This window comes from Seriola dumerili, unplaced genomic scaffold (assembly GCF_002260705.1).
Source record: "Seriola dumerili isolate Sdu_G_001 unplaced genomic scaffold, Sdu_1.0 BDQW01000036.1, whole genome shotgun sequence".
Classification (NCBI taxonomy): Eukaryota; Metazoa; Chordata; class Actinopteri; order Carangiformes; family Carangidae; genus Seriola; species Seriola dumerili.
The window spans coordinates 5,675,721-5,691,382 of NW_019174291.1; the positions used below are offsets into that span (position 1 = coordinate 5,675,721).

Genomic DNA, 15,662 nt, shown 5'->3' on the forward strand with positions numbered 1-15,662 from the left:
ACCACAGAAAGAAAACAACCACAAAGCTACACAGAACAACCACAAAGTGACACAAAACAACCACAGAAAGAAAAACAACCACAAAGCTACACTGAACAACCACAAAGAGACACAAAACAACCACAAGGACTTTCTGCTGCTGTACTTTTACTTTTGATATTTGGTGCATTTTGCAGATAATACTTTTACTTACACTTTACTTTTACTTAGATTTTGAAGGCAGGACTTTAACTTGAAATATTTTTTTTATCAATCAATTCAACTTAATTTGTATAGCACCTTTCCAACAGGTTAGTGCAGTAAGTGACAGTAAGACAATGCAAATGTAAACAGCAAAATAATTTGAGACCAATGTAGGCCTACACAAGAAATAAAAATGTCCTATTATAAGCTTGTCAGTCTCTGTGAACTGCACTAACCTGTGTGAAAGGTGCTATGCAAATGAAGTTTGGCTGATTTGACTTCAGTAGAAGATGTGGATAGTTTTCTCAGTCAGTGTGTGTTGGTTTTGAATCCCCCGCAGTATGTCTTTAACTGTTTGTTTTCAATGGTGGACTCTCCATTAGCATGTTGCTAACACTAGCCATGTGTACGAAGTGTTTGTTGTTGCCACCTCCGGTGATGCTCGCTTGCTGACCCCCTCTAATCCCCCACCTGGCTCCATAACCTGAGTGCCTGCACTGTTTATGTAGATCCAGGTCTGTAAGCCACTTTATATTATAGGCCAATCCGTCCACACACAGACTCACAGCACACACATACTTTCACCCTCAGGCAGCGTTAATGGGATTACACACAGGTTCACCCAGTACTGAGCCTGAAACTGAGCCAGCGGAATATCAGCTTTCACTTTCACAGAACGGCCAGCACCTTTTAAAGACCTGCATCACCACACATCCAACACCTCATCCAACACGCACATACACACACTGCTAAATACTACAGCTGTTCATCCAGTGTCCTGGGGAGTGTTAACACACACTGATGTGTCAAAGTCTGACCTACAAAGACAACAACTACATGTAAATGATATCATATTACAGATGATAATCTGTGTCTAAAAACAAAGAAAAGAAATAAATCCAAACATGCTGCTAGATAAAACTCAGTCCCCAGTACCAACGATAAACACTCACTGAGCACTTTTTAGCAACACCTGTGCACCCGCTTATTTGTGCAATTATCCAATCAGCCAATCATGTGGCAGCAGTTCTGTTATACTGGTCCCTTCAGTTTAATAGTTTTCACAGTGAAGGGTGTAGGTGTCCCCATGAACCATGACCAATACAACCACAACGTAGTATAAAGTAGATTTTGGACAAAATGCAAAACCATGTGTTTTACAAAAGATGTAAAAATATATATAAAATGCAGCCTTCCCTGCCCTCCTCCCTTTATCTAAACATATAGTGCATAATGATTCCAATCAGATTCATAACTTAGATATGCATTACATAATTTGGATAAGAGGCTTCAAACGTCACTGTTTACTGCTGTAGTCACACTGGGCAGTACTACGGTGGCTGAGAGGGCTCAACACACTGCAGCTTCAGAAAACACACAAACAGACACAACACAGGCAGATGAAGAAAACAGCTTCATCAGTGTGACAGGAAGTATCATGAACCCAGCCGACAAGCTTGTTGTTCAGTGCTCTATGAGGTTTGAACTTTTTGAAGTCTGCTTCTCTGTTTTTGGTTTATTTTAACATTGAACAACCACACAGAGACACAAAACAACCACAGAAAGAAAACAACCACAAAGCTACATAGAACAACTGCAAAGAGACACAAAACAACCACAGAAAGAAAACAACCACAAAGCTAAATAGAACAACTACAAAGAGACACAAAACAACCACAGAAAGAAAGCAACCACAAGGCTACACTGAACAACCAAAAAGAGACACAAAACAACCACAGAAAGAAAACAACCACAAGGCTACACCGAACAACCACAAAGAGACACAAAACAACCACAAAGCTACACAGACCAACCACAAAGAGAAACAAAACAACCACAGAAAGAAAAACAACCACAAAGCTAAAAAGAAACAACCACAAAGACAAAGAAAACAACCACAATGACATTCTGCTGCTGTACTTTTACTTTTGATATTTGGTGCATTTTGCAGATAATACTTTTACTTACACTTTACTTTTACTTAGATTTTGAAGGCAGTAAGTGACAGTAAGACAAATGTGCAAAGGAGTAGTTTATATTGTTTCTATTATTCATGACCGTTCGTTGTTATTATTATAACCATGACAACAAAGATCGTCTGATGTTAAAGAAGTACTTATTTTATCCCAAATCTTGATGTGTTCCAATCCCTAACCAAGTAGTTTAGTGCCTTAACCTAACCAAGCTGTGACCATTATTATAGTAACCACAGCAACATTCCGTACGCCGCTCTCTGTACAGTCCTGTGTTTATTATGGTAACTGGTAACTGAGGTCTGGAGGCATGCGGCTGCAGGAGCACTATTTCAGGAGACACTCCTATGGGTCATATCAGTGGGTTGAAAACAACCTATTTAGGCCCTTGTTTAGGTTGAAAGACTTCTTCTACAGCCTGATGATGGTGATGTACTGTGCTGAGGTCGTACAGGAGCCAGGTGGTGTGAGGTTAGACCAGGGTGACTCAGAGTGGCACTGACCCAGATCTGAAGCAGGTGAGTGGGTCAGCTGTGTGAGTAGCGTCCGTCTCTCAGATGGATTTCACTCTGGATCCAGACTTATGCCTTTATCTCAGGATATTTTTACTCAGATTATCTCACTGCACTTGAGGATCATTTCACAGCTTTACTGATAAACTGGCTTCAAATAACATGAAACAAACAAGTCACAGAGCCTCTGAGCGACCCATGATAATAGAAATAACCCCCAATGCTGCACATGTTTTATCTGTCAGTGGTGGCCAGTGTACTTTTTTATGCTGCAGTCTGCTGGGGCACAAGACTGGATAAGCTGGTCAAAAAGGCTGGGTCTGTGCTTGGTGTCTGGACTCACTCAGGACTGTTGTGGAGAGATGCATGCAATGTAAGATGGAGGCCATCTTGGACAATACCAACCATCCTCTCCACAACATTCTCGCAGGACAGAGAAGCACCTACAGCTGCAGCATTGGTCTCATCTCACTGCATTGCAGAACAGAGAGGTTCATGAGATCTTTTGTTCCCACTGCCATCAGGCTGTAGAACACCACAGCCAGAGGAAGTGGACTAATCTAATTATTATTGTTTATTTATTATTAACTGCTATTATTATTATTATTATTATTATTATTATTATTATTATTATTATTATCAACAATGAGCTAATGGACACATGAATTTCCAGGGGATACCAAAAAGTGATGAACTGGCTGGGACTTGTTGTTCAATGCTTTGTGACTTTTGAAGATAAAAGCATTGAACAACAAGTGTGTCCCAGCAGGTTCATCACTTTTTTCTTTTTAAGTTATTTTTTGCCTTTTTTGAGAGAGGGGGAGAGAGAGAGGATGATATGGTGCAAAGGGCCATGGGTTGAACTTGAACACGGGCCGCTGCAGTTAGGATTAGGCCTTCATGGTCTCTGAGCAGAGGAAGCAAAGGAACTGATTCTGCTGAAAATTAATAAAACATGGAAACCAAGAACACCTAACGAAACCACACAGACAGATAGACAGGCAGGGAGGCAGAGAGAGAGACAGGCAGGCAGTTAGACCTAGTTATGCAGCTCTTATGAAACAGCAGATGTAGGTGAGACTGATCTGAACTGCCTGTACGTCTGAGGGTGAGATTAGGACACACTGTGTGTGTGTTTGTGTGTGTGTGTGTGTGTATGTGTGTATGTGTGTGTGTGTTTGGTTCTCACACCTTGCTGTGTCAGAAAGTGCTGCTTCAGCACCCTCCCCCTTCCTCCACATACATACACACACACACACTCAGGCAGCAGGTGTGTGTTAATCCTCAACTCTCTGTGTCGCTGTCTTCATATCTATTTCTAATATATTTCATTAATTTCTCTTCTGCTGCTTCCTCTGCTCACACTGGAACTATGACTCTGTAAAGTCAACTTAAAAAGACACAATACCATTTAAATCACTGGGTTTTCTGGAGTACCCAGACACTGAACTCACAGTAGAACCTCAACAAACAGCGCTTAATCCATTTTCTATGCTGATGACTTCATCTTATCTGCCAAACCTGCTGCTTTTACCCTGTAGACATTTTTTAAATTAATGTAAAGCTTGTTTGAAGCTCCAGGACAACAAATGTTTGAATTTCACTGAGCACAGAGTATCAGTGGAAAAATAAGAGACAGAGAATCATCTGTACCCAGGAGTCTGCACTTAAACAATCAATGGACCATTTAGTAACTCTGAGCTGTCAGTTCTTCTGTTCTCACATGGCACAGTTTATGATTTATAAACAGTGGGTTAACCATCAACGTTTCTAAATTCAGACCACTGTTGAGAACTCTAGCAGTCAGATTTTGTCACTGAGCTTCATGAGTTGGCTTATTAAAGTTTCCAAGTGACTTGTTTTAAAATGAGAATCCTGTCAAAGTTTCCTAAATATGAAGTACACCTGTATACATATAATAATAACATGTAACAGACTGAGGCTAATGCTAACAGGTTACATTTATTCTTCACAAAATCATAGTTTATATTCAGTTTTATTTGTCAGTAGATGAGTTGATTTGTTGACAAGGGGTTTCAGGTCTGTTCTATAGGAGCTGATGCTGTGACATCAGCAGATCTCTGCTGTTTACTCAGCTATTCTTCTCTGTTTGCTGTAAACACACACACACACACACAAACACACACACACACACACACACACACACACACACACACACACACACACACACACACACACACACACACACACTAAACAGCTTTAGTTTTGTGTATTTTCTGTATTAAACTTGTGTTTTTCCTCATGTGTATTGAAAGGTCCAGAGGAAAAGTGGCTGGCCGCGGTGGCCTACATCTGTCACTGTCCAAATCAATAGGGATGATAAAAGAAGAAGTCAATACTCTGTTTAGACCGGTGATGCTGCATGCTGATTGGCTCATCCTGCAGGTCCTGCCCCTCCCCTCCTCTGTGATGATATGAGGAATAGATAAATAGCAGCTCAGACACCTCAGAGCTCAGATATCTATGTAGGTTTATACACTCATCATCATTATCTTCATCATCATCCTCTTCTCTCTGCAGGCATTCAGGGAAACTTTTCACCTGTGTGGAAGATTATTTATTACGATTTTCCACTTTTTCATTGGACCTGAAGTACCATCAGAAACCCTTGTTTTACTGACTGAAAGCTGAGTGTGTGAACACAGCACTCAGGACTTTTCAGGACTCATTTTATTTTCTGGTTGGATCTATCAGATTCTGGAGGCAGTGCTACTGCAGGTCTGAAGTCTGTCTCTGAGGCTGTTGAAGCTGATCTGGCATCAGGTTCAGGATGGAGCTGAAGGACTTCTGTCTGACTGATGACTATCCACTCCTCAGCCCACAGCGGTGAGAAACTCATTCACACTCTTTATTCACTTGTTTTTATTATGTTCTATATTAATAGATATTGTTCTATTTATTAAAGAACAATATGAGACATAGAACAGAACACACATAAAGGCAGACGTGTTACCAGATAACACAAACACTACATCACTTTATTAATCATTAAAGGGAAACTGGTTTGGTCTCACATGCTCAGTAAACAAATAAGAACCAATCAGATAAGCAGGTCACAGCAAACAATGTGTGAAAGACAAACACGTGTGCAGCTCAGGAGCCTGAGGATCCATGAAATTAAAAATAAAAAACATGTATGTAACACAATCAATCAATCAAGTCAAAAATAAAAACACTGTCTGTAAATAGAGGATCTGCCTGTCTTCACGTCTTAAAAAGCATCAATTTCATTTATCTAAAGAAAAGGCCTCGTCTTTCATTTCTTTTGCAAAAGTCTCACATGTTTTTTCTAGTTAGTCATAGATACTAACTTTAGTTTTGATTTTAGCAGAAACTGAAAAAATGATCTCCAAAATATGTTTTTTAAATAAATGACTTTTCTGTTATTAGTTCATCATATCCTGCTGCTGATCCAGGTCAATTTGGAGTTAAAAGATCTTCTCAGACATGACTGATAAATACTGCAGAGACACATCTGACACAAATTTCAATGGATTCATGAACTTGGTAAATAGTTCCAGGCCTCATCATCCTCACCGGTTTTCACTTTGGCAGAGAAACAGGTTGTAAATTTCATCCTCTAAAAAAGTCTTAAATTTAACTTGGTGAACCTGCAGAAACTAAATTATTATGAAATAAAACCTTGAAAATGAATCATTAAAAAATAATACAGACGAAACAAAACTTTACAAATAATGTCAAAAACACAGGAAACGGGCAAGCGTCAATTTTCTCATAGGTTTGACAGCTTTCAGCACAAAAATGGTGAGACTGATTTAATGGAGAATTTTCTCAGTTTTTTCATATGATTATGAACCCCAGACATTTGTATGAGGAAACAATATCCATATAAATGTACATCTGCACATACACAACCAGGCATTTCATTCATCTACTCCTGATGAAAGTGATTTTTGTGTGTCCATAGTGACAGCAACAACAAAAACAAATTCTGTGTAAATCTGCAGTTTAAACTCAATACACCATGTTAACATCCTGTTCAGTCTGCTTAATATGATATGATATGATATGATATGCTTGATATGTTTAATTGTAGGAGAATATTAAAGGACAGATTCACAGTTTTTCAGTTTGTCCTCTCTGTGATCGTTCCCCCTGTTCATAATCTGCTTCATAATGTCACTGACAGAGGACAATGCCTTTGCTTGGTGCAGAAATACTCATATGTTTTGGTGGTTTATGAAGTTTCAACAGATTGAGTCAAGTGGATCAGTATCCTCCAGAGTTACAGACATCCCCCGTTCTGCTCCTGCAGCACAGCAAGAAACAAAAAGAGGAATATTTAAACTAAAAAAAGAAAAAAGACAAATCAAATTGAAAATTACACATACTGCACTGTGATTCTGTTATGATGGAACTTTTTAATGAGAGTGAATGGGTCATTTTGATTAAAACGGTTTTTAAAGAAAGTTTTAATTGATTTTTTTCTTCTTCTTCTTCTTCTTCTTCTTCTTCTTATTATTATTATTATTTCTGCATCACTGCTCCTGCTTGGTCAGTTTTAACTGTTAAATCTCACATTTCTTTCTCCTCAGCCTCCTGGAGTCCTCCCCCTCCTCCTCTTCCTCCTCCTCCTCTTCCTCTCTCACTGATGAAGCTCGGTCTCCGGCCTCCTTCCTCCACTCCTCCCCCCTCAGTCCCTCCTTCCCTCTGGACACCACGCTCACTCTCAGTCCTACACACCCGGCTTTCCTCCTCCCTAGCCCGGCCTCCTCCTCCTCCTCCTCATCCTACAGCCTCCTCTGCGGAGCGCCGGAACCCGACTCCCCGACAGGATCTAGTTCCAGCGGCGGAAGCGTCGGAGGCGGCGCTGTTGTGTCAGAGGCTTCGCTGCGATTTACAGTGTCGCACACCGACTCGTTTTCAGCACAGGTGAAGAATATTTCTGAATTCTTTGTTTTATTAATATTTTCTGCGCTGATGAATAAACTGTCAGATGACGTACAATATGTCAGATTTTGGTGTAAAAGAATCATATTTTATCAGGTCATTGATCCTGAGTCACTTATGCTTCAGCAGCATTTTACTGTTGTAGCTGCTGCAGGTGTAGCTGCTTAAACTATGTCACCACCCCTTAGTTTAGTCCACTGGTTCCCAACCTAAGTGTCGGGCCCCTGCAAAGGGCCACCAGATATAAGGAAAGAAAAAAACAATTTCTCCAACCTTTTTTTTTTTTTTTTAAATAGAATTTTTTTTCTCTTTGGGCCTCGAACAACTGTTTAAATAATTACTTTACAGTTTTACATTCAAAATGTCTGGTGAAACTGACAACAACAACTCAGCAAAGACCTCATACACAGTCTATTTTCCCTGATGTTTTTGTGTATAGTATTAAATCATTTGACCAGTTTAAAGGGGAAACACTGAGACATCTGAAACTTGGAGACACAGCCAGACACTGATTTCTTGTCAGGGATTTAAAAACCAGTGGTTACCAATGTTTTATATTTCATAAACTCATTTACCATGTGAAGGTTTAATGTAAAAGTAACCGCAACTTTCAGATAAATGCAGTGGCGTAAAAAGTACAATGTTTTCCTCTGAAATTTGGTGGAGTGGAAGATAAAGTAGCAGAAAACACACATCAGAATTATATTCAAGTGCAGAACTTGTAACTAAATGTACTTGTTACCTTTCACCACTGATAATTATACTATATAGCAGAGGAGGCTTCAGTGTGTTTTCTGTCTGCAGGTGGACTCCATCCTGAGGAGGGACTACCTGACACCGATAGGTGCTGTGGGGCCCAAGAGGCTGTGTCTGGTGTGTGGAGACTTTGCCTCTGGTTTTCACTACGGTGTGGCGTCCTGCGAGGCCTGCAAGGCTTTCTTCAAGAGGACCATACAAGGTGAGGGTGTGTGTGTGTGTGTGTGTTAATTAATAAGTGAATTAATGAGCAGAGTTGATCAATTGATCAGTTCAGCAGCACAACCACTGCATTGATTAGTGTGTGAAATCATCAGCTCACACTTGTGAGCAAACTGCTTGTTTCTCACCTCAGCTGGATTCAGATCAGATAACAGCGTCCATGATTGAGTGATTGATTGCTTGGTCGCGTCTGATCAGTTCAGTCATCAGCACATGTTGAATCTGTTTTTAACAGATCTATGGAAGCAAAGTGATGACAGTTTTACAAGCAAATGAACACCTTATTGTGAAAACGGGGAAATTTAATCACTACTGAATTTTAAGGTTAGAATAAACTACTGAATGTATAGTACATACATATTTTTAACTTTGATTTCTCGAACTTCATTTCAGATGCTGGATTATGTTCTTCATTATTCTTAGTGTCACCTTTAAGTCTTTATATGTGTATATATATATATATATATGTATGTATATAATTGTATTAGTTTGAATTTTACTGCACAACTCCACCTCTGTCATGTGAACATGTTCTGGACCAGTAAACCCACAATCAACTCAGTCAGCTGAGAACCAGCTTCCAGTCTTTTCACTGCTCATCAATATCCTGTTAACAGGACGCTGCAGTTTAAGCCCCAATGATGGGAGGAGGGTGGTGGACTGGGTGGGCGGTTGGGGTGGGGGACTGGACAGACTTTTTTTTTATAGATTTCTGTGAGAATAGACAGGATGACAACAGGAACAGAGAGAAGAGAAACACAAGCCATAGTCAAACTGAGATGACACGTTTTCAAAGGAATAAACAAAAAAACGTTTTGAATTTATTATTAGAATTTATTATATTAATTATATTATAGTATATTATAGTGTGTAATATGTGCTCTGTTTAATGTAAAGATGTAGCCAGGCCCTGCAGTTGGTAATAACTTTAATTTATCTAAATAAAGTTGTTTGTGGTCACCTAGGCAACATCGAGTACAGCTGTCCTGTGATGAACGAGTGTGAGATCACCAAGCGGAGGAGGAAAGCCTGTCAGGCCTGCCGCTTCCAGAAGTGTCTCCAGGCTGGGATGATGAGGGAGGGTACGTTACATTGGTCAGAGACACCTCCCATGAGCCTTTGCAATGTTGTTGAAGTAACTGTTCATATTTCTTAGCCACAGAAACAAAAATGACCATAGAGCAAATCAAAACAACTGCAAAGAGACTCAGAAATCACAAGAATAAGGCTTAAAATGAATAAAAAGAGACATAAAATTACCACAGAGATTCAAAAAAACCACAAAGAGACATAAACTGACTACAAACAGACACAAAATGTAAAACAGCCTCTCTGTGGTTCAGGTGTTCGTATGGACCGGGTCAGAGGAGGACGGCAGAAGTACAAGAGGCGAGTGGAGACCGGACTGAATTTATACACCAAAGGGCCGTACAGTCACCCCGTCAGCAACCGTGAGTTCACACGTTACTAATCAAGGTTCCTTCATTTTATTCAAACTTCATGCTGAGTCTGGATAGTTTATTTAATTATTGTCTGTCTTTCAGGAAACAAGGTGATTTCCCATTTGCTGCTGACAGAACCCACCCCCCTGGCTGCCAATCAGGACGATTCGACCAATGACAGCAGCCTGCGGACCCTGCTGACCCTCTGTGACCTCCTGAACCGGGAGCTGCTGGTTCTGATTGGCTGGGCCAAACAGATCCCAGGTACTCACTGAGGACCACATTCACTCTGACCATCCGGGGGGCAGTAGTCTGGTTGTTTGGTCCTCAGGGGGTCCTCATCAGTATTTAAGGAGACATTTTATTTCCTCCTTGGTTTGAGACAGATATTAAAGTCATTGAGTGAAGTGGACGTTTTTTATTATTATCAATATTATTATTATTATTATTATCATTATTATTATTATTATGTCACTGTTGTAGTAATACACCACAAAGACACAAAGAGACGTGAAACTGTCAACGTTTGCCACCCTATCTAAATACTATGGTACCATTTTGTAACAATCAGCAAAATTAAGTTTGAAAAGTCTGATAAAACGTGTGCAGTGAAGATATAACTGAATAACTGTATTCTGTGACCTGATCAGGAGATCAGGTCACAGAATACAGTGATACTTGTTTTCTCACAATTATGAGACAGAGTGACACCTGCTCTGTCCCACCCCTCCCAGGTTTCTCCGGGCTCTCATTGGTTGATCAGATGTCACTGCTGCAAAGTGGTTGGATGGAGGCGCTGTTGGTAGGCGTGGCCTGGCGCTCGCAGGGCGTGGCAGGGGAAGGGCTTGTGTTCGCTGGGAACCTGCGGCTGGACGAAGGCCAGTGTCGAGCTGCAGGATTGGCTGACCTGTACGAGGCATTGCATCACCTGACGGCTAAATACCAGGTGATGAACCTGAGCCCCGAGGAGGTGGTGACGCTGAAGGCCATGGCCCTCGCCAACTCTGGTACACACATACACATGCACGCACACACAAATAAATTGCTAAAATCTAACATGAGAATGTGAACAAGAGGTTTTCACATGGGAGGCCAGTGGGTGAGCCCAAATAAAAAAATGAAGAGAGAGAGGGGACGGGGGGAAATACCATCTTTCTCCTAATATTCTTCTCTGAGCAAGATTATTATCTGTCCATACATCAGTCAACCACACAGATACTGTATCTATACCCTGACACCCTGACAGGAAACAAAAACAGGAAATAGAACTAAATCAAGAAAAATATATTACTGCAATAGTTCATGGGAAAAAAATCTTTGGTGATATGGTGGGATTTGCCCCCCCGTGTAGACACTCACACAGACACAGTGTAAAAACAGAAACAGCAGCATGAACACTGATATTGATTTACAATTATAAGAGGGGAGAAGTTGGGTTTTTTGGGAGGGGTTGGAGGGGTGGGAGTCTGAACGTATTGATCCCAGAGGAGTGGTTATTGATATTGATCAGTGGCTGGGGGCTGATGCTTCGCAGTATTGATATTGATTAGTTCCAGAAATGTACTTTTTTGTTTTGGAAACGGGGACTGCTGTTGTGTCATCTTTTTCGGGTGGGGGGTGGGGTGTCGGGTGGTGTGTGTGTGTGTGTGGTGTGTTGTTGTGGTGGGGGGTGGGGGGGTGGGGGGGGGGGGGGGGGGGGGGGGGGGGGGGGGGGGGGGGGGGGATGGGGGGGGGGGGGGAGGATTCTGGTATTGTTCTCTTTTTCTAATTCAGTTCGTCCCCCATCTGTCTGTGGCTCTCAGCTCTGAGCTCATTGGTTCCTACTGAAGATGGAAATCTTTGAAATACCTCACACATATAAAGATTAACTTGGTGCTGGCCTCAGTGGCCTGGGTTCAGGTCCAACCTGTGGCCCTTTGCTGCGCATCATCCGCTCTCTCTATCTCTCTCTCTCTCTCTCTCTCCGTGGCTTTCCTGTCTCTCACTCACTGTTGCTATCTGAATAAAGGCGAAAAAACAAACAAACAGCAGGAAATAGTGAATTTGTTGAGGACCACTGGCTGTGGCGGATTAATCCATATTTGGTGCAACTGGACAGTGTGTAGGACTGAATCAAAGTAAACTACAGTGTTTGTGTTCATGGTGATGAAGGAACATGTCACCCATGTTTTACTTGTTAGTAGGAGATGTTCACTGTGTGGCTTCAGTGGGGAATGCTAACAGTGCTAATAATGCTAACAATACTAACAGTGGGTGGACAGCAGCTGATCAATAACATCTGACTGTATTAAATACCCCTGATGAAGCAGTGCATGATGGGACAGTGGTGGGTCCTTCCATCTGAAGTCTGGTCAGTCTCCCACTGTCTGAGCCTTGGATCAATAAATTGTATTGATAGACTCAGTTCTGGATCTATAAACTGTTAAGTGTCAGCTGGAGGACACAGACACAGTGTGTGTGTGTGTGTGTGTGTTAATGTATTTCAGCCTGATGTGGGTCTTAGTTTTTCTGCTCAGCCCATTAACAGCCTGAACATCAATATTTCACACAACAGAAGATAATGTTTGTGTGTGTGTGTGTGTGTGTGTGTGTGTGTGTGTGTGTGTGTGGCTGACCTTGACCTTTACATCTCCCACTTGACCGTCTCCTGACCTCTCTGTGCCTCTTAATGCATCAGATGCAGACTGGATTAGTTCAGGTGTAGCTGTATAATCCAGTAAATGTGATGTTTCTCATTGCTCTAGAAATTATATATAGATGAAAATTGTTAGTTACAACATAAACAAACTTGTGGTGATTTCAAATTGAAGTGCCATCAGCACTTCCAGATTAAGATTATACTACTACTTCTACCTCTACTATTTTAAAATGAATGAAACCAGTGGTTTTCCAACATTTTGGCTTGTGAACTATTAGAAAACATTAAAACACTGCAACTGTCTGAATTGTTAGCCCAAACAAGAACAACTACAATATTTCACAAAAATCAAGAAATTCACAGTTTGTGAATCAGATGTTTGTTTCTTCTTCTTCTTTTCTCTCATCTGGGGCCCTTTATGGAGGAGCCCAACCCCTAGGTTGGGAACAAGTGAACTAAACTATCTAAGGGTATAGGACGTAGTAGTAAAATGACCCAGGATCAATGATCTGATCAGTGATCAGTCACAGGAGACAGTATACTGCACAATTAAGTACTTTCACTGTGACACTGTAACTACAGGAAGTACTTTCACTGTGACACTCTAACTATGTGAAGTACTTTTACTGTGATACTGTAACTACAGGAAGTACTTTCACTGTGACACTCTAACTATGTGAAGTACTTTTACTGTGATACTGTAACTACAGGAAGTACTTTCACTGTGACACTCTAACTATGTGAAGTACTTTTACTGTGATACTGTAACTACAGGAAGTAACTTTACTGTGACACTGTAACTACAGGGAGTACTTGTACTGTGATACTTTAACTACATGAAGTACTTTTACTGTGACACTGTAACTACAGGAAGTACTTTTACTGTGATACTTTAACTACATGATGTACTTTTACTGTGGTAATGTAACAGGAAGTAAGGAACAAATGTACTTTTACTTTAATAAGATATTACATGCAGGACTTTACTTGTAATGGAGTATTTTTACATTATGATATCAATACTTTTACTGTAGTAAAGGACTTAAGTACTTCTCCCACAGCTGATTTGTGTGTGGTTTGGACATGTATAGATTATTTATATTCCATTTTACATTAATACACCTACTAACAACATCAAGGTTATAAAGTCATGGAGATAATAAAAACAATTCACTGAAACCAGTAAATCAAAAGGGTTTCGAGCATCTGGTTTAATCTTTAACAATATATTGTATTTTATAAAGTTAAGTTTATCATGTCAAATCTAAAGTAATCAAAGTATTAAATGCAAATACTCCAGGGTTCATCTATTAATTGATTTCATTGCTGATTAATCTGTTGATCATTGTTTTAATTAATTGATTTGGTCATTAATTTTCCTCATTTCAAAACATTTAGTTTACTTTCATACATGAAAAAAAAAGCACAAAAAAAAACTTTATTGATGACTTGATTATCAAACTAGATGCAGAACATTTTTCAACTCATCAACTAATGTTTGCTGCTCTGAGCTAATAAAGTGATGTTTAAATTCGGTGCTTAAATGTAATTCCTAACGTCCTCTGTCTGTCTTCCTTGTCCGACAGACGCAGACCCGGTGGACTGTCTGGAATCGGTGCAGAGGTTTCAGGATGGGCTCCACGAGGCCCTGCAGGAGTACGAGTCGTCCCGCAGGGAGCAGCACAGGACGGGCCGGCTGTTGATGAGCCTCCCCCTGCTGCGACAGACCGCCGACCGAGCCGTGAAGGCCCTGCTGCGCCTGCACCACCACCGCCATGTCCCCCTCCACAAACTGCTGCTGGAGATGCTAGACGCCAAAGCCTGAAGGTTTCCTGCCTGTCCTCACTCTGAGACCAAATCCAGCTCCAGGTCTGCTCAGGTCCATCAACGTTGGACTGAAGACTTTTGTCAGACTGATGCAGAAGCAGTTAGGAACCAGACCTGCAGCTCCACCTCATGTTACAGGTAGATGAAGGACTAGGTAGTAAGTTAGTTAGCTGGACTTGCTGACTTACATTAGACCATAGTTTCATTACATTTTAGCTCATATTTTTGGTTTGGGAAAATAAAGACGCCACCTTCAGGGACCAGACACGGTTCTTTACTGCTGATCAGGGGTCAGTGATTTGAAGTGTTTTACTGTCATGACAAATGTGACCAGAGAAAACTTACAAGCATCCAGAGACAGAACACACTGCTTCACATCTGTTCACATCTGTTCACAGCTGGAACCAGACCATCACCCCACAACCTCCATCATCAGCATCATCATCATCATCATCTACACAATTTGTCATGTCATAAAATTCACATTTGTGATCTATTTTTGTAAAAGAAAACAGATATTTTTGTGTGGATCATGTTGTGTTTACCTTAAAGGTGACAAAGACATTTTCTATCAGTATTGATTATTTATCGGCTGCTGATTAGTTTCATTCAGTGAGCTGAAGATGTTTTGCTGTTAACTAGTTTACAGAGTGAAATAAATGCTTTTGGAGTAAAACATGATGGTGTTATAATTTCCAAATGATTCCCATGACATCTCCTTGAGTCACTGCTTTTAATTTTTTATACAAAGTCTGTTAGAAAAACTTGTTTGGTTAGTAAACATGGTTACAAACTGTCTGATGCATCTGTCACAGCTTTCCATACAGTGCTGATCTGAGACCAGCTGCAACAACTGTCTCACTACATTCACTATGAACTGTTTACAAAACTGAAATTCAATCACTGAGCAGGAAACAAACTGAGCATGGATGAACAGCTCAGAGCCACAGAGAGACTGACTGATGCTGCATTTTAAAATGATCACAAGGGAAAGTTTATCTGCATCTATTCTGATGATCAAATAACTGTTTAACTTATTACTCATGCCTTTGTTTCAGCTTCTGCAGTGTGAGGATTTTCCGCTTTTCTGTTTTATGTCACAGTAAATTGAGTTTGAAGAACTTTTGAAGAAAGACATCATGAAGCTGAGATACATTTTTCAGTCTTTTCTGTAATT

General features: G+C 40.6%; 1 protein-coding gene across 2 annotated transcripts; it reads left to right on the top strand.

Moving 5' to 3' along the window:
* Window positions 1-5,164: 5,164 nt before the first annotated feature.
* On the top strand, window positions 5,165-15,157 carry LOC111216777 (steroid hormone receptor ERR2-like). Of its 2 annotated transcripts, XR_002664931.1 has the most exons (9): window positions 5,165-5,515; window positions 7,246-7,582; window positions 8,405-8,558; window positions 9,544-9,660; window positions 9,922-10,029; window positions 10,123-10,284; window positions 10,755-11,027; window positions 14,245-14,623; window positions 14,884-15,157. XR_002664931.1 is itself a non-coding variant. In XM_022738396.1 (8 exons), exons 1-8 carry the CDS (start codon window positions 5,460-5,462, stop codon window positions 14,481-14,483), a joined length of 1,446 nt encoding a protein of 481 aa, XP_022594117.1. In that variant the 5' UTR covers window positions 5,165-5,459; the 3' UTR covers window positions 14,484-15,157. The 2 variants fall into 2 exon arrangements, 1 of the variants encoding a protein (XP_022594117.1); XM_022738396.1 differs by having other exon boundaries at window positions 14,245-15,157.
* Window positions 15,158-15,662: the final 505 nt, after the last annotated feature.

Bases quoted from the DNA above. Each gene is read 5' to 3' on its own strand.
- LOC111216777 (XM_022738396.1), top strand. From the start codon at position 5,460: ATGGAGCTGAAGGACTTCTGTCTGACTGATGACTATCCACTCCTCAGC. The intron at 10,030-10,122 runs GTGAGTTCACAC...TCTGTCTTTCAG, and splicing joins CAGTCACCCCGTCAGCAACC to GAAACAAGGTGATTTCCCAT. The intron at 10,285-10,754 runs GTACTCACTGAG...CACCCCTCCCAG, and splicing joins CTGGGCCAAACAGATCCCAG to GTTTCTCCGGGCTCTCATTG.